General features: G+C 43.0%; 1 protein-coding gene across 3 annotated transcripts; it reads right to left on the bottom strand.

Annotated features, from left to right (window-relative positions):
* On the bottom strand, positions 1 to 23,728 carry LOC106573457 (protein FAM107B). Of its 3 annotated transcripts, none has more exons than XM_014148519.2 (4): positions 23,435 to 23,728; positions 10,482 to 10,656; positions 6,995 to 7,151; positions 1 to 1,083 (listed from the first exon to the last, which is right to left on the bottom strand). In XM_014148519.2, the coding sequence occupies exons 2-4, from the start codon at positions 10,607 to 10,609 to the stop codon at positions 964 to 966; spliced, it is 405 nt and encodes a 134-aa protein (XP_014003994.1). In that variant the 5' UTR covers positions 10,610 to 10,656; positions 23,435 to 23,728; the 3' UTR covers positions 1 to 963. The 3 variants fall into 3 exon arrangements, with proteins under 3 accessions (XP_014003994.1, XP_014003996.1, XP_014003993.1); XM_014148521.2 differs by having other exon boundaries at positions 23,431 to 23,623; XM_014148518.2 differs by lacking the exon at positions 23,435 to 23,728 and adding an exon at positions 23,037 to 23,330.
* Between the last annotated feature and the right edge of the window lie 349 nt (positions 23,729 to 24,077).

Raw genomic sequence — 24,077 nt, 5'->3', positions numbered from 1 at the left:
CAAAGTAAGACTGATTTAATGTCACTTTTATTCATACAAAAAAAAAACTATTATAGAAATCATTATAATTATAGAAAGAAAAGTCTCACACTTGGAAGGGGTTCTAGTATTGCTTCAAATAGCATTAGCTGGGGAAGTGGTATGTTGGAGATAAAAAAATAAAAAAGTAACCTGGGTGTTTTTTCACACAAACACTCATCCTGTCCTGCTCAGGTTCCACACATTGAGCTGTAAAAATAAACAGATGTCTCTCACACTCCCTACATGGGGCTAAAATACTACAAACAAACATAAATAACAACAGCACATAATTTGGCATTTTTACAAAACACAGCTTTAAGAGTCCATCCAGTGTCCGCTTTTCTATTCTGGGTTCTGAAAATGAAAACGACGACAACAATAACAGAAGGAGAACTTTCTGTGGCCGGAGAGAGGGGAGCAGACAGGAGAGAGGGAATGGAAACTGTGTGGGTTCTGTTTGTCCCTGCATCAGGCTTCCCAAGAAGACTGGCTGACTGTCCATGTGTAGCATGTTCCATGTTTTGTGTCCATGTTAAGTCTCCTCGCTGTCTGTGTGTTGAGTGGAGATGCTGATGTGAGTACTATAGCAGGCAGACAAAGCAGTCTGTAGTCTCTATAGGGGATTCTCTTTTCTGCAAAGTCTGTCAGTCTGTTGGTGAGAGAAGATGAGGTGGTTAAGTTTCCTTGGTCACTGCCTGTGGTGAGAGCTGTAGCAGACAGACAAAGATGTCTGTAGTACTGTTGGTATTTAGTAGGCAGACAAAAGGGTCTGTAGTCTTTCTCAACAGGGTCAGATAAATCAGAATCAGGAAGTGAAGTCCACCTCAGATGACATGTGCCATACACTCTGCACACTCTGCACAAACACACCTCTATGTACACAGTTGCCCTCTCCTTCTCTCTCAAACACACCACCCCCCACCCACCCCACCCCATGGGTCCCTAAGTGGTACGTTCCTCCCCATTAGCCTCCTGCTTGGTCCTCCTAAGATTGCTCTTCATCTTCACAAATTCAGGGGTGTTCTCCTGCTCCTCCTCATCCTTCTGCTGGTCCAACTCCAGCTAAACACAGACAGAGGTATGTTAGGTTAAATGTTAGTACAAGTACATTTTAGCTTGTAAACTCAACAAAAACAAGAAACTTCCCTTTTTCAGGACCCTGTCTTTCAAAGATCTTCATTGTAAAGGGTTTAAACACAGTTTCCCATGCTTGTTCAATGAACAATAAACAATTAATGAACATGCACCTGTGGAACAGTCGTTAAGACACTAACAGCTTACAGACGGTAGGAAAATAAGGTCATAGTTATGAAAACTTAGGACACTAAAGAGGCCTTTCTACTGACTCTGAAAAACACCAAAAAGAAGATGCCCAGGGTCCCTGCTCATCTGTGTGAATGTGCCTTAGGCATGCTGCAAGAAGGCATAAGGACTGCAGATGTGGCCAGGTCAATAAATTGTCCATACTGTTAGACGCCTAAGACAGAGCTACAGGGAGACAGGACGGACAGCTGATTGTCCTCGCAGTGGCAGACCACGTGTAACAACACCTACCACAGGATTGGTACAGCCGAACATCACACCTGCGGCACAGGTACAAGATGGCAACAACAACTGCCCGAGTTACACCAGGAATGCACAATCCCTCTATCAGTGCTCAGACTGTCCGCAATAGGCTGAGAGAGGCTGGACTGAGGGCTTGTAGGCCTGTTGTAAGGCAGGTCCTCACCAGACATCACCGGCAACAATGTCGCCTATGGGCACAAACCCACCATCGCTGGACCAGACAGGACTGGCAAAAAGTACTCTTCACTGTCGAGTCGCAGTTTTGTCTCACCAGGGGTGATGGTCGGATTCGCGTTTATCGTCGAAGGAATGAGAGTTAGAGGCCTGTACTCTGGAGCGGGATCGATTTGTAGGGTGCGTCATGGTCTGGGGCGGTGTGTCACAGCATCATCGGACTGATCCTGTTGTCATTGCAGGCAATCTCAACGCTGTGCGTTACAGGTAATACATCCTCCTCCCTCATGTGTTACCCTTCCTGCAGGCTCATCCTGACCACCAGCCATACTGCTCGTTCTGTAAATGATTTCCTGCAAGACAGGAATGTCGGTGTTCTACCATGGCCATCGAAGAGCCCGGATCTCAATCCCATTCTGGTGCAGTCCATGAGGAGATGCACTGCAGTACTTAATGCAGCTGGTGGGACCTGTTGGATCGGAGGGTGAGGGCTTGGGCCATTCCCTCCAGAAATGTCCGGGAACTTGCAGTTGCCTTGGTGGAAGAGTGGGGTAACATCTCACAGCAAGAACGGGCAATTCTGGTGCAGTCCATGAGGAGGAGATGCACTGCAGTACTTAATGCAGCTGGTGGCCACACCAGATACTGACTGTTACTTTTGACCCCCCCCCCCGGGACACATTATTCCATTTCTGTTACTCACATGTCTGTGGAACTTGTTAAGTTTACATCTCAGTTGTTGAATCTTATGTTCATACAAATATTTACACATGTTAAGTTTACTGAAACTTAACAGTTGACAGTGCGAGGACGTTTCTTTTTTTGCTGAGTTTAGGTGCGTGTGTGTGAGCTGCCAGTATTGTATCAGGGTGATCGGTGTGTGAGACTTGGGCTATGGTCATACCATTTTGTCAGCCGGTGTTTGTCAAGCAAATAACTGCCAATCTCACGGTAATTAACAAATACATTTATCATCGCCTGGCATCCATGCATAGCCTACAAGCCACTGATGCAGACCTTTGGAACAGGTACATTTAAAAAAGTCAAATAAATCCATGTAATATAGCATACAGAATAAATCTATTTATTTTAGATTGGTCTAAAGAAACATGATATGAAGAAAATGTAGTCTATTTCAGAAGAAAATAATAGCATACTCTGAGCTGTCCTTATGTTAGGCCCTGATCTGGTTATGCCATATGGCTATGTGCTACACTAGTTCATTTAGCAGACAAGATTTGCTTAGAATTCTGTGGCATTATTTTATGTAATTTTATAGTATTGATGGGTTCTGACTCCTAAACTTGAAACATTTTTAATTATCAGGTATCCTATGGAAATGAGGAGTGCTATAGTCTGGTTTCTACACCAGAAGTTAATGGTTATCTGTAGGAGGAATGTGTTTGGTGGAGGCAATTAAGCTTGGAATGTACTGAGTAAAGGAAAGGCAATCACATGGTTGCAGTCACTGATAAGGGTGGAGAGATGTTTATTGTCCACATCACTTAAATTCCTGCCTAGCAATAAAGATGTAATGTTTAGAGGGAAGGAGGATACATCACCCAAATTGGAGTATATATATACACTTGTGCTGGTGGAAACATGTCTTAGTCTTTCAGCTGTTTGACCCATTGGGTAAATAAACTTGGTTTGAGCTTTACTAGTCGTTGGTGAGTTTTTACTCTATTTAGAAACAAACAGTACCAAGAACACAATTGAACATAGCTGGAAAAAATAGAAAAGATATCTTCTCCATACGATTGAGGGAGTGCATACATTCGGCTACTCTGTGTTGAGCGGTTAACAAAGAAACATGTCCTCATATATGCTTAATTTAGAGTTATTAATGTAACTTTAGTTGTGATACAAATGTTGGGCTATATGTTTTGATTTGTACAAGGCTGCATGATGCAACTAATGCAACTTTTTTTTGCGCAGGCTGCACACACTTCATCAGTCTCTCATTCACAATTTGACAAGTACTTGGTAATGCCTCAAATTTCCCGGCAGCATCCCCTTGGTGTGGCCGTAATGCCTCCTAAAAAAGTCCATGCCTTCTGTGGCCAGTGGCCGTTGTGCTCTTGGGCTGAATATAATAATTATAAATCCTTTGTCCCGTCTGCGTGCTCCGAAGCACCTCTCACTCACATGGCTCACCCAGCAAAAACAGGGATTTAGACATTTTTGCAATAAATATGATTTCATTTTTTTATTATAAGTATTCAGGCCCTTTACTCAGTACTTTGTTAAAGCACCTTTGGCAGCGATTACAGCCTCGAGTCTTCTTGGGAATGACTCTACAAGCTTGGCACACCTATAATCTGAGGAGTTTCTCCCATTCTTCTGTGCAGATCCTCTTGAGCTCTGTCAGGTTGGATGGGGAGCGTCGCTGCACCCCTATTTTCAGGTCTCTCTAGAGATGTTCGATCGGGTTCAAGTCTGGGCTCTGGCTGGGCCACTCAAGAACACTTGTCCCGAAGCCAGTCCTACATTGTCTTGGCTGTGTGCTTAGGGTCGTTGTCTTGTTGGAAGGTGAACCGTCGTCCCAGTCTGAGGTCCTGAGCGCTTTGGAGCAGGTTTTCATCAAGGATATCTCTGTACTTTGCTCCGTTCATCTTTCCCTCGATCCTGACTAGTCTCCCAGTCCCTGCCGCTGAAAAACATCCCTACAGCATGATGCTGCCACCACCATGCTTCACTGTAGGGATGGTGGCAATTTTCCTGAAGCCTTGACGCTTGGCATTCAGGCCAAAGAGTTCAATCTTGGTTTCTTCAGACCAGAGAATCTTGTTTCTCATGGTCAGAGTCCTTTAGGTGCCTTTTGGTAAACTCCAAGGGGGCTGTCATGTGCCTTTTACTGAGGAGTGGCTCCCATCAGGCCACTACCATAAAGGCTTGATTGGTGGAGTGCTGCAGAGATCGTTGTCCTTCTGGAAGATTCCACAGAGGAACTCTGGAGCTCTCTCAGAGTGACCATCGGGTTCTTAGTTACCTCCCTGACCAAGGCCCTTCTCCCCTGATTGCTCAGTTTGGCTGGGCAGCCAGTTCTAGGAAGAGTCTTGGGGGTTCCAAACTTCTTCAATTTAAGAATGATTGAGGCCACTGTGTTCTTGGGGACCTTTAATGCTGCATACATTTTTTGGTACCCTTCCCCAGATCTGTGCCTCGACACAATCCTTTATCAGAGCTCTATGGATAATTCCTTCGACCCCATGGCTTGGTTTTTGCTATGACATGCACTGTCAACTGTGGGATCTTATATAGACAGTTGTGTGCCTTTCCAAATTATGTCCAATCAATTTAATTGACCATGTGGACTCCAAGTTGTAGAAACATCTTAAGGCTAATCAATGGAAACAGGATGTACCGGAGCTAAATTGCGAGTCTCATAGCAAAGGGTCTGTTTTTTATTAGTAATACATTTGCTTTGTCATTATGGTGTGTTATGTGTAGATTTATGAGGATTTGTTTTTATTTAATTTTAGATTAAGGCTGTAACATAACAAAATGTGGAAAAAGTCAGTCTGAATACACTGTATTCTCAATGTAGCTCATCCTAATATACCTACTACTGTACATACCATTTTATTTTCCAAACTATATACCGTCTATACGTACCACATATTTATGTTCTCTATTCTTACATGTTCACAAATATATCTACTTGGATTGTTATTTCTTGTTTAGATTTTTGTATTATTTGTATTGTATTTACGAGACATTCTACTGCACTGTTGGAGCTGTAACATACCCATTTTGCTTCACCTGCCATAACACCTGCAAATCTGTGTACGAGACCAATAAACTTTGATTTGATTTCTCACACTCCGTCATAAATTGTCTTCATAAGGCATTGGGCCACCATGAGTCAGAACAGCTTCAATACACCTTGGCATTAGGGTTAGGTGATAAAAAAAATCTGGATACCGTCTCTGTACCATACCGGCGTATAGGGTATTACTGAATGTGCACAAGGGTGCGCTCTTTCATTTTGGTTTTAGATTACACTTTTTTGATGGACAAAACTAGTTAGGCAACAGGGATCTTGATCGAGGAGGGGATTGAATGCATCTTCTGTAACCACTTAGCTAGTAAGTTAGCAAACCAAATGCATAGCTGGAGCCCTGACCTGGATATCATTTATTTGACATCTTAGATTTCTTATAGTTATACTTAATTTATAGTTTTAAGCAGTGGCGTATCATGCACCCCCAACCTCCCCAAAAATAAAATAATATATATTTGAACGGTATTGAAAATCATACCCTCGGTATTTCAAAATACCCCGGTATACAGTATATTGCCCAAGCCTAATAGGAATAGATTCTACAAGTGTCTGGAACTCTATTGGAGGGATTCAACACCATTCTTCCACAAGGAATTCTATAATTTTGTGTTTTATTGATGGTGGTGGAAAACGCTGTATCAGGCGCGGCTCCAGAAATCTCCAATAAGTGTACAATTAGGTTGAGATCTGGAGACTGAGACGACCCAGGTACATGGTTTACATGCTCAACAAACCATTTAGTGACCACTCGTGCCCTGTGGATGGGGGCATTGTCATACTATGGGGGCATAGCCATGACAGCCAAAATAATGGCCTGCCCAGTATTTTTATACATTACCCTAAGCCTGATGGGATTTTAATTGCACAGTGCAGGCAAATGTGATTTTACTGTTTTATATATATTTCCACACCATGAGGTTGGAATAATACTGTGAAAATTATGATAATGCCCTTTTAGTGTAAGAGCTGCTTGAAAAGACCACTTGAAATTTCAGCCTGTTTTGCTGGGATGGAGTTGCCTGCCTGGTGATGTCACCAGGCGGTAAATTAGTTAATAGACCAATAAGATAATTCCAAACCTCTCTGCCAATAATAGCTAGTTTTCCCTTTCCCACTCAGACCACTCCCAGACAGTGCTAACCAAAATCTTGCATGAGAAATTGCTCTTTGCTAAGAAGCTGTTATTTTCAATTAAAATGGTTAAATATATATTTTTTTAAATCACAGTATATTTGTTACCCAGATAAAAATGACTGCATTGGCCCTTTAATTAACTCAGGAATCACACCTTTGTGGAATAACCTGCTTTCAATATACGTTGTATCCCTCATTTACTCAAGTGTTTCCATTATGTTGGCAGTTACCTGTAGGTTTACAGTGTTGGGTGTGTGTAAGTATCACAGTGTGTGTGTGTGTGTGTGTGTGTGTGGAGGCATGTGTGTTTACCTGTTCTAGTTTCTGTTGTCTCTTCATTAATTCTATCTCCAGGTCGCTCATCTTGGTGTGGGCCTCCTGCTCCTCCCTCTGGGCCTTGAGAACCTGCTCCCTCTTCCTCAGCTCCAGAACCTTCTGGAGCTCTGGCTTGTTCTGGGGCGCCAGGCCCCTAGGAGAAACAACCAATCACAGGAGCTGTTAGTACAAACATCCTCTTTCATAATATAGCTCTCCCTTTCTTTTACACCAAATTCTGAGAAGTGACTTGAGCAGTCCCCTTACTGATAGACATGACACTGATGAAATAGGCATTTCCATTTTGTTGTTACACACCTGTGTTGAGTTGGGGGTTTTATGATTTCAAAATGTCTCTGCCTACTGCCATTACATAATCACAGACTCCAACCACCCCTGTAGTCAGCTAGTTATCTAATAAGTAACTGCTGCATAATAGTGTGTTTGTGTTACAGTTAGAACATAGGTAGTTAGGGAAGAGTAAGAGACTGAGGGGGATGATGTAGCATACTGGTTAAGAGTGTTGGGCCAGTAACCGAACAGTCGCTGGTTCAAATCCCTGAGCCGGCAATGTGTAATAATCTGCCGTTCTATCCGTGAGCAAGGCAGTTAACCCCCAAAAAGAACTACTCCCCAGGCTCTGATGACGTGGACGTCGATTAAGGCAGCTCCCCGCACCGCTCTGATTCAAAGGGGTTGGGTTAAATGCGGAAGACACATTTCAGTTGAATGCATTCAGTTGTGCAGCTGACTAGCTATCCCCCTTTCCCTAATCCTCTTTACATAACGTTCCTTACCATCCCTGGCTCATCATCATCATCATCATCACCACCACCACCACCATGACTAATCCACTTTAAACCAAAACACTTCTCTCCATCCTCCTCCTGTCTCCCAACTTTCCTCTAGATCCTCATCTCCACAGACAATACTAAAACCCAGTCAAAACATCTCTAGGCTTTAAGATCTAAATAAAGAGACGCTATACAGTACAAAAACCAACATTGAAAAACATCACCCTTTCCCTTCTGTCCTTTCTTCCCTCCCTTCATACTCCAGAGCTCTGTGTTCATGTCCATAATGCACCTGGTTCTGTGAAGCGTGCTAACAGGCCGGACACAGTGATGTAACAGCTGTCAACAGTACACACTATGTGTTTATATATAACATAGCAACAAGGCTTTGAGCATCTGTCCATTCAGAGTGAGAGGAAAAAATAAAAAAAATAACAATTTAAAAAAAAGACACCCTTTGAGCCTCAGCACTGATGCTGTGAATCAAAGCCACACACAAGCATGCATGCAAGCACACGAGCATAACCAGTGTGAATTGCAGCCACGGTCCATTCTGTAACTTACATTTTCCCAAGTGGCAACTCAAGGTATTACAAAACCATTCAGCCCAAAATATTTTTCTCAATTCACTAAGACGCATCCATTTATTTTACCCACCCACCCAGTGCAGAACTGTTCACTGGAAACATAAGTTATAGATTGTAAAAAAGATGGCTGTGTGATTGTACTGCTATAATAATATTGGGGCAGTAGGAACCTTTGCATGCAGTAAGTACAGGTTGTTATGTAATAATTCTGAGACAGTAGAAGGAACTCAAAGTTTTATATAATAACTCTTATTAAAAGTTTCATGCATTAAGGTTTACATAGCAGTACTGTTATGCATCTCCCACGGGGGTATCCCCAATACACACTGTCATAGCATAGCAACACGCTGCATTAGCACAGTCACACATTTCTAACAACAGATTCAGGATCAGCTGACTCAACCCTCACCAATAGATGGCAATCAACACAATCAAACAGTAGGCAAGGATAAACCTTTGATAGATCAATAAAGTGTGTGCAGCGTTGAACGCCAGGGTTATATACTGTTCATGTCAACCTCATGAATGGCTTGGATCTCATCCATCCACGGTCTGAGCCAGGATTTATTTCGACCACAACACAGTGATCTGCCCTGGGTGGGTCAGTCAAAGGAAGATGATTTATTTATTTCACCTTAATTTAACCAGGTAGGCTAGTTGAGAACAAGTTCTCATTTGCAACTGCGACCTGGCCAAGATAAAGCATAGCAATTCGACACATACAACACAGAGTTACACATGGAATAAACAAAACATACAGTCAATAATACAGTAGAACAAAAGAAAACAAAAAGTCTATATACAGTGAGTGCAAATTAGGTAAGTTAAGGCAATAAATAGGCCATGTGGTGAAGTAATTACAATGTAGCAATTAAACACGGGAACGGTAGATGTGCAGAAGATGAATTTGCAAGTCGAGATACTGGGGAGCAAAGGAGCAAGATAAATAAATAGATAAATAAATACAGTATGGGGATGAGGTAGGTAGATAGATAGATAGATGGGCCGCTTACAGATGGGCTTTGTACAGGTGCAGTGATCTGCTCTGACAGCTGGTGCTTAAAGCTAGTGAGGGAGATATGAGTCTCCAGCTTCAGAGATTTGTGCAGTTCGTTCCAGTCATTGGCAGCAGAGAACCGGAAGGAAAGACGACCAAAGGAGGAATTGGCTTTGGGGGTGACCAGTGAGATATACCTGCTGGAGCGCGTGCTACGAGTGGGTGCTGCTATGGTGACCAGTGAGCTGCGATAAGGCGGGGCTTTACCTAGCAGAGGCTTGTAGATAACCTGTAGCCAGTGGGTTTGGCGACGAGTATGAAGCGAGGGCCAACCAACGAGAGCGTACAGGTCGCAGTGGTGGGTAGTGTATGGGGCTTTGGTGACAAAACAGATTGCACTGATAGACTGCATCCAGTTTGTTGAGTAGAGTGTTGGAGGCTATTTTATAGATGACATCACCGAAGTTGAGGATTGGTAGGATGGTCAGTTTTACGAGGGTATGTTTGGCAGCATGAGTGAAGGATGCTTTGTTGCGATATAGGACGCCGATTATAGATTGAATTTTGGATTGGAGATGCTTAATGTGAGTCTGGAAGGAGAGTTTACAGTCTAACCAGACACCCAGGTATTTGTAGTTGTCCACGTATTCTAAGTCAGAGCCGTCCAGAGTAGTGATGCTGGACAGGCGAGCAGGTGCGGGCAGTGATCGATTGAATAGCATGCATTTAGTTTTACTTGCGTTTAAGAGCAGTTGGAGGCCACGGAAGGAGAGTTGTACGGCATTGAAGCTCGTCTGGAGGTTAGTTAACACAGTGTCCCAAGAGGGGCAAGAAGTATACAGAATGGTGTCGTCTGCGTAGAGCTGGATCAGAGAATCACCAGCAGCAAGAGCAACATCATTGATGTATACAGAGAAGAGAGTCGGCCTGAGAATTGAACCCTGTGGCACACCCATAAACTGGTGTTGTATGAATAGAAACGTTACAGTTTCCCCTCTCGATTAAGACGAGGATCAGGGTATAGACAACTGGGAAATAAAATGATGTAGAAACAGGAGAAGAAAGAGAAGTGTGTGTTGCCCCAGTGTTGTCCCCAGTCCCCTTACATCTTCTGGTTCATCATGAGTTCTCGATGGAGGTCCTGGTGGTTTCTGGAGCCCTTGACTGGGTTCAACAGCTTCTTGGGTTTGATCATCTCCTCACAGTCCCCCTCCAGATAGTCCGGCTCAGCCATCACACTCCTGCCCCGAGACAGAGACAGACCTGGGTCCACACACCGATCTGACGAGGGGAGAAGACAGGATTCAATATGTTATAGTCATTTATTATACATCTCAATTCATGGATTCATTTACACACTAATGGTCAACTATACCAGCTCTCTTTCACACAAACACTACCATGTCAAAATCAGGCTTCAGCTCTGCATGCTATCGAGACATCCATCTGTTTAATGCACCCAGACATTACGACCCCCACTAGTGAGAGTCTGGAGTTACATAATCATTCCATTCCACTAGAGGAATGTTCTATTCTCCAGAATGGGGCAAACATCTGTCTCAAGACTCTCACAGGCAGGGCTGGTTCCAAGCATAAGTGACATAAGCTGTTCCTTATTGCAGAATATCGACGGGGCAGATAGGGCACATGCCAAGGGGCCCTGACCCCCAGGGGGACCCCATTGACTTTGATAGTCATTCTCATGCAGATATATTATTATCATGGCATAAGTCATTAGAAAATGTGTAGAATTAAAGAAAATATGCTTTAAAACAAAAATGATTCACTCCTGTCAAAAAGGGGGCCACTAAAATGTTGTGCCACAAGGTGAGGGGCCCCCCAACCAAATCTAGCTTAGGTCCCCCAAAAGGCTAGAGCTGGCGCTGCTCACAGGTCTCACAGATACTGCTGGCAACAACAAGCCTATATTCATCAAAATATCACCTTTATATGGATATACTACATTTAAAATACCATCCAGAGATGGAATTACTTCATTACAGACATACAATACAGTCCCTAAGCTAATCAGATATCAACTCAAATAGGGAGTACTCCCATTACATATTCTAATTTCTCACAAAATGATTTGAATATCCAAATATAAGCTTACACATTTCCATTAGTCCTACATAGATTTGATCATCTATATAGATCTGAGTACAATTTCCTGCAGCCACCAAATCAATGTAAAATGTATGGATAATATATACAGCATGTTTATTGAAGACCATTTCTCCCTGGAGACAATTCCACATTATCATACCAAATCTTCTTATTGTACTTCGCATGATAACCATATAAAAAGAGTTATCACGACAGTCTGAATAACAATAACAAAACACACACTGCATATGCAAAAATCCCACCCCTTGTCCTTCATTATAAAAAGGAACACTTTAACCGGTAACACATTTAAGCATAATAAGACTGGTTAAAATGCGTCAAATTATCTAGACAAACAACGGTAAATCTAACAAACGTTCTCCAATTTACTCTGCAGTAGGTGAGGGAAGACTGGTATTCTACGCATAGTAGCCATCTCAACTGTTGATTTAAATTCAGAATAAGCTAACAGACTTCCCACTTAAATAGCTTAATTTGAACAGTAGACAGGGGAGGAGAGATGCACTACTGCTGTGTTCCCTGTGCGAGCAGCTGTCCTACTGAGGTTAGAGCGAAGCGGCTGGTTGGAATGAACTTTGATGAAATGCGCTATTACCTAAGAGCAGCCCACAACATACTGTACACGGCGTCCCCTCACGCACACACAGTTCATATTTTAACTATTGACCTGGAAACTGTTTACAATGGTAAATAACTTTAATGACAAAGCTAGTCTCTTTCTCAGAGTTTAAAGGTCAGCCAGGAGTGTAATTACCACATTCCAAGAATAGGTGCATTTATGAATGGCTTTTGTAAGGAAGCCAAAAACACCAAAATTGGATTTTATAACTGTGTGTAGATTACTTAGGTAGTGGTAAGATTTCATAGCCTATGACATAAGAAGTATTCTCATGATTTCATCATCATCGTGCAGCATAGGCTACAGGGCCCAAAACATGTCATCTGAGACATAGGCCTGCTAGACTACATACTTTATTAAACTTTATTAATTGCATTTTTAGTCTGCATGTAGACCTATGTGTTGAAGATACAACAACGAGAGAGTCTTAACATCAACACTGGGAAACAGCGAGCATGGAGCTGGTTCTCAACTTACTGTTGACAGTTAGAATAGTAGAATACACAAGGTGTGATTTAGAACTGTGGTTGTGCATCAGTAGTTTCTCTCGTTGTCAGTCACTCAATTAGCAATGTCAGCTAACAATTTTTAGATTGGTAAGTTAGTCTAACGGCCAGCTAACTTACCAGCCATCTAAACTTATTGATTATGATAGTCATTCTCACTCACTAGGGGCGGTTGGTGAAGGAGGCCACTGAGGAGAGCTGTAATGTTTGTATCTCAACATTAGAGGTCGCCGCTGCCTCATATCCCAGAGACGAACAAAGAGCCAGTTACATAACAAAGAGGTGGATAAAAAAAAAAATGTCTCCCACATGTTTTGAGTGATCTTTTTCTCCGATGAGGGCCAGATGTACTGCACATTTGCATGTTTTCAGAGAGGAACAGTAGATAATGGAAAACATGAAGACGTAATTTAGATCTCATTATGGGAGACATAAAACATCTATTGTGATTTACACCCTGTGGGGGTAAAAATGTTTGGTAGTCATAAATCAAACATTACCCCTATGTATTTCACATGAAGGCAATATGCAGTGAGTGTCTGTGTTCAAGTTTTCGGTCACATGCACAGTGAAATGCTTAACTTGCAAGCCCTACTCAACAGTGTAGTATTCAATATAAAAAAAAGTACAACTAATAAAAAAACACGAGAAATAAGAGAGGAAGCTATATACATGGTCAGTGCCAGTACCAAATGTACACTGTGCAGGAATACAGGAGTATTGGGGTAGATATCTACATGTAGGCAGGGATTAGGAGAAAGTGACTGAAAGCATGATAAATAACAATAATAATTAGATGTCGACCAATTAAATGGGAATGGCCAATTAATTAGGGCCGATTTCAAGTTTTCATAACAATCGGTATTTTTGGACACCGATCATGGCTGACATTTTTGTAATTTTTTTTTTACACCTTTATTTAACTAGGCAAGTCAGTTAAGAACACATTCTTATTTTCAATGACGGCCTAGGAACTGCCTTGTTCAGGGGCAGAACGACAGATTTTTACCTTGTCAGCTCGGGGATTCGTTTTTGCAACCTTACGGTTACTAGTCCAACGCTCTAACCACCTGCCTTACATTGCACTCCACGAGGAGCCTGTGTGGCAGGCTGACTACCTGTTACGCGAGGGCAGCAAGAAGCCAAGGTAAGTTGCTAGCTAGCATTAAACTTATCTTATAAAAAAACAATCAATCTTAACATAATCACTAGTTAACGATATTACTAGTTTATCTAGCGTGTCCTGCGTTACATATAATCGATGCGGTGCCTGTTAATTTCTCATCGAATCACAGCCTACTTCGCCAAAACGGGTGATGATTTAAGAAGCGCATTCGCAAAAAAAAGCACTGTCGTTGCACCTGTGTACCTAACCATAAACATCAATGACTTTCTTTAAAATCAATACACAAGTATATATTTTTAAACCTGCATATTTAGTTAATATTGCCTGCTAACATGAATTTCTTATAACTAGGGAAACTGTGTCACTTCTCTTGCGTTCCGTGCAAGCAGTCAGGGTATATGCAGCAGTTTGTGCCGCCTGGCTCGTTGCGAACTGTGTGAAGTCCATTTATTCCTAACAAAGACCGTAATTAATTTGCCAGAATTGTACATAATTATGACATAACATTGAAGGTTGTACAATGTAACAGCAATATTTAGACTTAGGGTTCGATAAAATACGAAACGGTTCCGTATTTGACTGAAAGAATAAACGTTTTGTTTTCTAAATGAGTTTCCGGAGTCGACCATATTAATGACCAAAGCTCGTATTTCTGTGTGTTAATATGTTATAATTAAGTCTATGATTTGATATAGCAGACTGACTACGATCGGTAGGCAGCAGCAGGCTCGTAAGCATTCATTCAAACAGCACTTTCGGGCGTTTGCCAGCAGCTCTCCGCTGTGCTTCAAGCATTGAGCTGTTTATGACTTCAAGCCTATCAACTCCCAAGATTAGGCTGGTGTAACCGATGTGAAATGGTTAGCTAGTTAGCGGGGTGTGCGCTAATAGCGTTTCAATCGGTGACGTCACTTGCTCTGAGACCTTGAAGTAGTTGTTCCCCTTGCTCTGCAAGGGTCGCAGCTTTTGTGAAGCGATGGGCAACGATGCTTCGAGGGTGGCTGTTGTCGATGTGTTCCTGGTTCGAGCCCAGTTAGGGGCGAGGAGAGAGACGGAAGCTATACTGTTACACTGGCAATACTAAAGTGCCTATAAGAACATCCAATAGTCAAAGGTATATGAAATACAAATGGTATAGAGAGAAATAGTCCTATAAGTCCTATAACTACAACCTAAAACTTCTTACCTGGGAATATTGAAGACTCATGTTAAAAGGAACCACCAGCTTTCATATGTTCTCATGTTCTGAGCAAGGAACTTAAACGTTAGCTTTTTTACATGGCACATATTGCACTTTTACTTTCTTCTCCAACACTTTGACCCCTAATAATAATAGTAAACAGTATGGCAGCAGCATAAGTGGTGGGTGTGTCTATGTAAGTGTGAGTGTGTGGGTGTGAATGCGCGCAAGAGTGTTAGTGTAGGCGTGATAGGCGGATATACAGTACATGTAAACAGGGCACACTGTGTGTGTGTGTGTGCATGCATGCATGCACGTCTGTACTGTGTGTGTATATGCTTTGTATGCGTGTTGCTGCTGAGTATATCAAAAGCAATACCCTTTAGTGTGAGCAGCAGGGGGTAGTCGAGCAACCAGGCTGGGGGTATTGAGAAAGCATCCGTTCGCTTAACACACCTGGTGCCACTTCCTCTCTGCCCCAGGGGAAGAGGAAGTGACATAGGGAGTTGAAAGGGCCCAGGCTAGTCCCAGACGGGCTGTATCTCATATTCTAAAGTGGCTTCCTCACCCCATCTCCTTTTCTTCATGAGCAATCATCTGGCATGACCTGCCTGATGAAAACATAGTGCTGGAAATCTACCTGTGTTTTTAGAGAGGATACAAGGGAAGGAAGCCATTTTACAGTGTGGAGACATGTGCTCTCCCTTCTTGCCTGGGACAGACCGCTAAGCGCAAACTTGAAAGTTGTGAAAATTCAGTGCAACTTCCAGGGCGCTTTTATTGTGAACACTGAGGCTGTACTCGCTTTAAGTTATAGTTTTAACAGTGGCCAAGTAGGCTACTGTTGCTATTTGATCATAATGTAGGCCTACCAGAGTGGCCTACCATCAAAAACAATGGAGAAAATGCATCCCATAACACATGGAAATAGCTGTTCTATCATTCAGCCTACAGTAGCAGCCAATGTGTGGTGTTCAATGTAGGCCTACATTCCATGAGACTTTAGAAGAAGAAAGAATATGCAGGGCTTGACATTAACCTGTTTATCCACTTGTCCTTCAGACAAGGAGGTGACTGAACATGTTTGATGCAAGAAACCACAAAGTAAATTACATTATTACTCCCATACTATTATTATTTAGGCTAAAAGAAATAAACAGCTTTCAGCAGTGTGAGTGTGTGTGTAGAAGACGTTTTAGAAGTGCACTTCCTGCTATTCCAGGCATCCCCATTAAAGCAGCTCTTTCATGTTTATAGGTGTAGGAACCAGATGGCAAGTGTGTGATTCTCCAGTTAGCCCTTACGACCTCACTACAGAGGAACTAATACTCTACAAAAACACTGCTACATGGTCAGATGACACTGCCATACACAGAGAGAAGGGGAATAAAACCTTGGTATGCATCTTCTGGTTTACTCGTTCCATGTTGCACCCTCCCACAACCTCTATGTTATGCTGTGTGTAAGGGACACTGGGAAACCAGGGGGCGGGAGAGAGGGGTGAAAGGTCAAAATTAACAGAGAAGAGACATTGAGAGAAAGAGAGCGGAACTAGCCCATTCATTACAATCAGAGGCTGTCAACATCTCAAAGCAATGCTAGTGAGTGAACTAATGGGTGAGTACTTCCTCAAGGGTGTTCCCTTGTGTTTGCATTTATAAGGAGTAAGAGAGAGAGGGAGGAAGGGATGGAGTGACTGTGTGAGCGTGTATAAAGTAGGTGTGTGTGTGTGTGTGTGTGTGTGTGTGTGTGTGTGTGAGAGAGAGTCACTGAGTCTACACTAGCAGGCTGCATTAGAGTTAATTGAATGACAGTCTTGGCACTGCACAGGGCTACTGCATCAGAACGGATTGTCCTTCACTGGGACTGCATGAACTAACAGCTAAACGCACGCACACATCCACTTCCTGTTGTTGGCCTTGTGTCTATGATGGTGTGAGTGATGACTGGTCTCCATGGTGATGGAGAAAAGAAAAATGACAGTTGAGAAGAAGTTGAGATGATTCGGACCAAAAGACTCAAAGAATGAGGGGAGGGGACACTTGCTTCGTGCGAGGTCATAGGTTGAAAGAAAGTAAGATTATAAAACCCTTCCTCTTCGTCCATGTGGTGCTGATGTCCTCATTAGAGAGAGACCAGCTGGCGGCCTGCTTTACCATATAACCCCCTGCCCCCCCCCACACACACACACACACTTAGCCATGAAGAAAACCCTGATTAAAAAAACTGAGATATACAGCCTTCTAACTGACAGAGGCGGATGGAGGGATGAGGAGGTGGTGGAGAAAGAGATAAGTGGACTAGTGATGTTGAGCAGCACAGATGTTGTTTCTCACTCAGCACATCCACCTAGAATGAGTTTCGGGGCACTGCGGACTGGTTTGTATTTCCTGTCCTAGAGCGGGAATAGCAGAGAATTCTAGGGTCTCAGCCCTGAATGATTGCTGGGAAACACCCCTCAGTTTCAAAGTAGGGTGGGGGCCTATACACAAGCAGACGTTTCTCAGGATACACACCCACATAGAGCAGCGGGAGTCATGACAGCGGGAGTCGTGTGAGTCATGATCTGTGTCAGAGTCCTCTAACATTAGAAATACTGAAACACCCAAAATGGAACGTTTGTGAACTCTATTCAGCCAGGATATCATTCCACAGGGAATAGTGAAAAAGTACAACACGCATCCTATCAGTGTCAGCCTAATGCTGAGAGATTATTACAGCTACCAGCCAGGAGACACACAACAACAATCATGTCTACGGCACAGAGAATGTCTGTGTTCTCAAACACACAGTTCTTGTCACCTGCAGCATGTGCAAACTTTCCTGGGAAGAAAACTGCAGCAACAGGATTTCCCAACCATGACCTAAGCACATAACTCACTACATGGTACACACGGGCAGTGTACAGCATTTGATAGTATACTTGCTCATAAAATGGATTCAATATTAGCCTACTCATAAGAGGGCTGAATCAGTTACGAGCGTATTGAGTTAGCTTTGTACAGAAACCAATCTGCAGAGAGATGTTCTCTCCCTCTCGGTGCCACACCCAGACCTCTTCCTGTGCGGCAATCTGCACACTGTACAGAGAGATGGCTCCACTTTCTGTGTGCTCTTTCACAATTTCCTGTTGATAGGAGCGTTGTCTCATACTAAGTAACTAACCAGTCTAACTAACGAACTCGCCGGTCCCAGTTCTACATTAAAACCAAAATGTCTCTCTGAAGCCTCGGAAGACAAACCGTCTGTTCTTAGTTAAATTTAGATTTTCTGAGGCACCGAGTGTGGTATTTAGCCACGAGCAGTAGCCTCTCCAAGTTGGACACAAAATAGATATACTGGGAGGAAAAAAAGTGAAGTCATGTTCCTGCCTCTTTGTTAAGAGTTGTCTTTAAAGCAGAGGCTTGTGTTATCACACACACACACGTTGTGACAGGCAGGGTGATAGGCAGATTATGGAGTGAATGGAGCTCATTGAAAAGGCAGAGACATCAGTTTGAGTCATGCCATAGGAATGTGATGAACTATACAGAATTATTCTAATACTGGAGCATGCCTGTAGCCACACACCTCAGAACAGAGGATGGTAGAGGAGTGAGACACAGATGGCTGGGTAACCGAACACCTGTCCTCCAGACAAGTGAAAATCTAAGCACATATATACACACACACACACACACACACACACACACACACACACACACACACACACCCCTGGACACCTGCCCCACAAAATAAAGTGATGGGGTTGGGGTAGAGGGGGCAGTTTGGGGAGACAACTGTCCCGCTCTCCTGTCCCCCTGACACAATGGCTGCTCTATGAGCCAGATATACACGCTCACAGTTGGCACCAACACATGCTAACATAGGAATGCTCAAGGTATGTCTGACCAACCATATATCTCTTCACTGTATTTCAGACGCCACTGCCGGGAGGAATGACTTTACTTCAACAGTCACACACAAACATCGTTAGAACAGTCAGACACTTGCATCGCTCTCATTGGCTGAGGGCAGTGGTGAGCTAAGACGGTAGGGTGGATTAGGTGTCTTTTGTTTACATACTGCTGGATTTTTTTTTTTTTTTTTTTACTGTTACCGTTAGCAACATGACAGACTACCGTTACAGATAAAGACAGACATACCACACTGGTAATAAAACACGGTAATGACACACATACATTAATTGAACACATGGGTCACCAAACAACCAGGTGACCCAAAAACACTAATAATTATCATCATAGTCTTTGTTCTCTTTTGTATTGTGTTGTCTAAATTGCAGCACAAATCAGGAGCTGTAACATAGCAACACACAATACACAGACAAAAATGTTTTTCCTATGCTTTTGTCAACAAGCTATTTATCAATTATGGCACTGGAACTCTTCCCCATTATAATAAGTATGGACAGTTAGTTGGCCTACTCTGACTTTAGTTTGACTGACCTCAGACTACAGTAATGCAGTAATGTACCTTCTGAACAGAGACTGTCTGTGTGTGTTACTAATAAGACAGGATCATGTCAAGATTCAGCCTTGGAGGTTTTAATCCAATTCATGTAGCTCAGTCTCCCCATCTCCTGTATACTTTAACCCAACAAGCTCTCTTACTGCAGGGAGGGGTGCTTTTAGTCTCTCTCTCTGTGTGTGTGTGTGTGTGTGTGTGTGTGTGTGTGTGTGTGTGTGTGTGTGTAAAATCAATTTGTGAAATACAGAGTGGCCTGTACAGTAATGGTACTTTATTCTGATTGAGGCTCCTGGCCCTATGAAGGGAAATCAATGCCGAGCCATAGAGAAGCTCTGTGTTCGTTCCTTGCCATAAAATATTTTCAGAGAGGTAGTGTATTAATATGTAACATTAAAAAACTGCGATTAAAGGGATACTTCAGGATTTTGGCAGAGGCCCTTTATCTATTTCCCCAGAGTCAGATGAACTCGTGACCATTTTTATGTCTCTGTGTGCAGTTTGAAGGAAGTTGCTGACTAGCACAATTGCTAACTAACGTTAGCACAATGACTGGAAGTCAATGGGTATAGCAGGCTAGCAGATTGATACCCATAAGACTTCCAGTCATTGCACTGACGCTAGTTAGCATTGGCTCGCAAAACTACCACTAACTTAGTTCCTACTGGACACAGACATAAAAATGGTATCTACAAGTTCATCTGACTCTGGGGAAGTAGATAAAGGGCCTCATTCTATGGTCCCATCTTTTGTTCTATGGGTGTTATTGAACACCATTTGTAGGGGAGAAAGAGAGAAAACATGTTCCACGTGTGTCACCGCCTCCAGCCCTCAGCTCTATGATCAGGTGATTAGGGAAGGGGAGAGACCATGCCCCCTAAAACCTCAATACCGCAGCAATAATGTGTATCGGTGCCAGCTTGGCATAAACAACTCCTTTGTGTTCTATCATTTCATCAATGCTGGAGATATTACATCATGGCTTATAGGTTATGTAGCTGGCCAATTAGCACTGACAGTCTAACTCCTACGTATACACACAAACTCTGCAAGCAATGTCAGCACAAGAACTGTTCGGCGGGAGCTTCATGAAATGGGTTTCCATGGACAAGCAGCCGCACACAAGCCTAAGATCAACATGCGTAATGCCAAGCATCGGCTGGAGTGGTGTAAAGCTCTCCGGCAGTGGAAACACGTTCTCTGGAGAGAAGAATCACGCTTCATCCTCTGGCAGTCCGACAGACGAATCTGGGTTGGTGGATGCCAGGAGAACACTACCTTCCCAAATGCATAGTGCCAACTAAAGTTTGGTGGAGGAGGAATAATGGTATGGGGCTGTTTTTCATGTTTTGGGCTAGCCCCTTAGTTCCAGTGAAGGGAAATCTTAACGCTACTGCATACAATGACATTCTAGATGATCCTGTGCTTCCAACTTTGTGGCAATAGTTTGGTGAAGGCCCTTTCCTGTTTCAGCCTGACAATGCCCCCGTGCACAAAGCGAGGGCCATACAGAAATGGTTTGTCGAGATCGATGTAGAAGAACTTGACTGGCCTGCACAGAGCCCTGATATCAACCCCATCAACACCTTTGGGATGAATTGGAACACCGACTGCGAGCCAGGCCGAATCGCCCAACATCAGTGCCCGACCTCAATAATGCTCTTGTGGCTGAATGGAAGCAAATCCCTGCAGCAATGTTCTACCATCTAGTGGAAAGCTTTCCCAGAAAAGTGGAGGCTGTTATAGCAGCAAAGGGGGACCAACTCCATATTAATGCCCATGATTTTCAAATTAGATGTTCGTCAAGCACGTGTCCACATAGTGTATTTCTCCCTCATTGCACATGCAGAGTTTATAACGTCAAAATAGATTTACAGTGTAGCCTGTGGTTTTTACAGTGTTATAGTGTACGTATTCATGTAAATTCATTGGTTTAAACTTTCTGTCTGTATATTCTGTGTAGCGTCTGCCGGTATATTACTCATATCCACAAAGCGTCTCAGAGTAGGAGTGCTGATCTAGGATCAGGTTCCTACCTGTACATATAATTGTATTCATTATGATCTAAAAGGAGAAACTAATCCTAGATCAGCACTCCTACTCAGAGAGTCTACACAAACACAGAGGAAGACAGAGAAGCAACACGGTAGACTTTCCTGCTCATAAATACAAATCATTTGGATTGTCCCTCTAACCACACTGACATCAATGCAATCGAAAATCACATCAAACAGAAGGACACTGGAAATTAAATAAGAGAGAGCGAGAGAGAGACATGGAGGTAAGTGTGCAGCATGGGCAGTATGTCTGGGGCTCAGAACAGTCTGCTGCCTAGTGAACATGGTTGTCCTACTCCTACTGCACAGAGATATTACACAATGACTGATGTATATAGAGGACCCTAAACACACACGTGCATTTTAGGGATATATCAGATTACGTCCAAAAGGAAAAAGGCACCTGTAACTGCCAGAGTCCATTCACAATACCTGAGACATGGACACATTCCTGAGACATGAACACACTCCATTTCAGCATACCTGAGAGCAAAACTTCTTTGTGGGGTACTCCTGCATGCTGCAGTTGGTAATGTAGAGTACATCCTCGATAATCACTGGGGATGATGATATGGAGAACCCCCTACCAGTGTGTGTGTGTTTTTTTTTTTGGGGGGGGGGATGATGAACAGAGAAAGAGCAGGGCCAGGAGATGGAGAGAGTGAGATAGAGAAAGGGAAGGGCAGTTCAAAGATCAGAAAACAGATGTAAAGCGTTTAGTAAACTCCCTTCTAAATGACTACCATGTGTTGGGCCTTTCCCCTCATCCCCACTCACTCTCTCAACTCTGTGCAATTTACATATTCATATTCTGCATTTCTTATTTACATGTACTGTAGCTCTCTTTCACTCAGCTTTCATCTCCCTCTCTCTTCCACCCCTCTCTGGTAGTTGATTGCTGAAAGTGAAGTTCTGAGAAATTACTCAAGACAATGATTTCCTCTCTGACCCAATCAATAACTTACACAAACTTTTGGCATTGCAAGCAAGATTTAGTTCTGAGTTCCGAATTTATGTATACTCCAACTACTATCTGTAGAATATAATACTTTACGGCCTTCCAAGATGGAATCTCTCTCCTGTACCCACTGGGCTATGCTACAGTTCTGTCTAGTACATATGAGATGTCTGGGTTGAGTGTGGTTAAAGTTTGACAAAGGTAGCTATCAGTCGTTAGAACACGTGGCTATAACTGACCACAGGGACAAGTCTGATTGCATAAAAGATCAATGTCACAAGACATAGGGTACACACACACCAGGAGTGTCATGCCTCTCTGGTTGACAGGGAAAGGTCAGTGTGTCAGAAGACTAGGACCATGTGCTCCAGACCGGCAGAACAGAGTGATCCATCACGGCCTGTCTATGCTGTACACACTGATACAATCTCATACCCAATTGTTTACTCAGACTTCAGCTATCCAACTCAAAACTAAAAAAAAAGGCAACTAAGATGTAGGTAGCCCACTTCAGTGACAATGTGTATAGCCTATAAACCAATCTGTATATTATGTATAATAGTTTAAAAATATATCACACACATGGATTCATACGAATTAAATAAGTCTAGGGCATCTTACTTTCTCCAACAGGTTCCATACACTCCTTGGTTAAAGTCCTAAAGTTGACAACGACTGGATTGATTGGAGGTAGACAGATTGGCGAAACAACGGTCTTATTCTGAATCTATTCTGCTTCTTTCTTCACTGTCCCGTTAGCGAAACAACACGCGCAATTAAAGCAACAATGAGTCCCGAGTTTCTGTTTCGCAATATCTCCGTTTCTATAGCCTCAAATGGAACACTTCTTATCAGCGCGGCGTAGTTTCAAGAAAATCAAACAAAACTAGATGGTTAAATCGGGCACTACACGCGGCCGGATGGATAAGCTATAGCCAAAGAACACACGCTGCTTTGTGTGTGCGCTCATGAAACAGATACAACTGAAAGACAGACAGACAAAACGAAAACATACCTACCTAAAATCGATCCAGACGTTACTTCTCCAAGTCGACTTGTTAAATAATTAAAAGGGCAATGTGGTTTTGAGCCTTATCAGTGCTTCTCCAGATCACTTCTCCGTTTAGGTGTGTCTGCGAATCTGCTTTTGTGCTTCTATGAAACTGTTCAACTGCACACACATACATACACATTCGGCCCATAGAACATTTAAATGAATGCCGGATGGGCGGGCCAATATGATGTCATGCTCCTCCTCTCTTTCTCTTTCTGCCCCGAGCTCTTAACGGGGTGTGGCAGGGTAGCGAGCGGCTGTGGCTGGGTCTAGGAGACGTACAGAGAGACACACACACACAACACACACACACACACACACATACATAGATATCCGATACATACATGTACCAACCGATACCCATCCACATCAACTAGCTGCAGAGGAGAGGTTCAAAAGCTACAAGTTCCTCGATGTGTACATCACTGAGGAAATAAAATGGTTGCTTCACACTGACAGAGTGGTGAAGAAGGTGCAACTGGGCCTCTTCAACCTCAGAAGGCTGGAGAAATTTGTCTTGTCCTCTAAGACTCTCACAAACGTCTACAGATGCACCATCGAGAGCATTCTATCAGGCTGTATCACCCGGTGTCACAGGAAGGCCAAGA

This window comes from Salmo salar, chromosome ssa16, assembly GCF_905237065.1.
Source record: "Salmo salar chromosome ssa16, Ssal_v3.1, whole genome shotgun sequence".
Classification (NCBI taxonomy): Eukaryota; Metazoa; Chordata; class Actinopteri; order Salmoniformes; family Salmonidae; genus Salmo; species Salmo salar.
This window is presented reverse-complemented; position numbering and strand designations above follow the sequence as displayed.

What these genes read in the sequence shown, in the direction of transcription:
- LOC106573457 (XM_014148518.2), bottom strand. An exon ending in CTCATGATGAACCAGAAGAT is followed by an intron (nt 7,152 to 10,481) that starts GTAAGGGGACTG and finishes TGTTTCTCCTAG; the next exon opens with GGGCCTGGCGCCCCAGAACA. An exon ending in GACAACAGAAACTAGAACAG is followed by an intron (nt 1,084 to 6,994) that starts GTAAACACACAT and finishes GTCTGTGTTTAG; the next exon opens with CTGGAGTTGGACCAGCAGAA.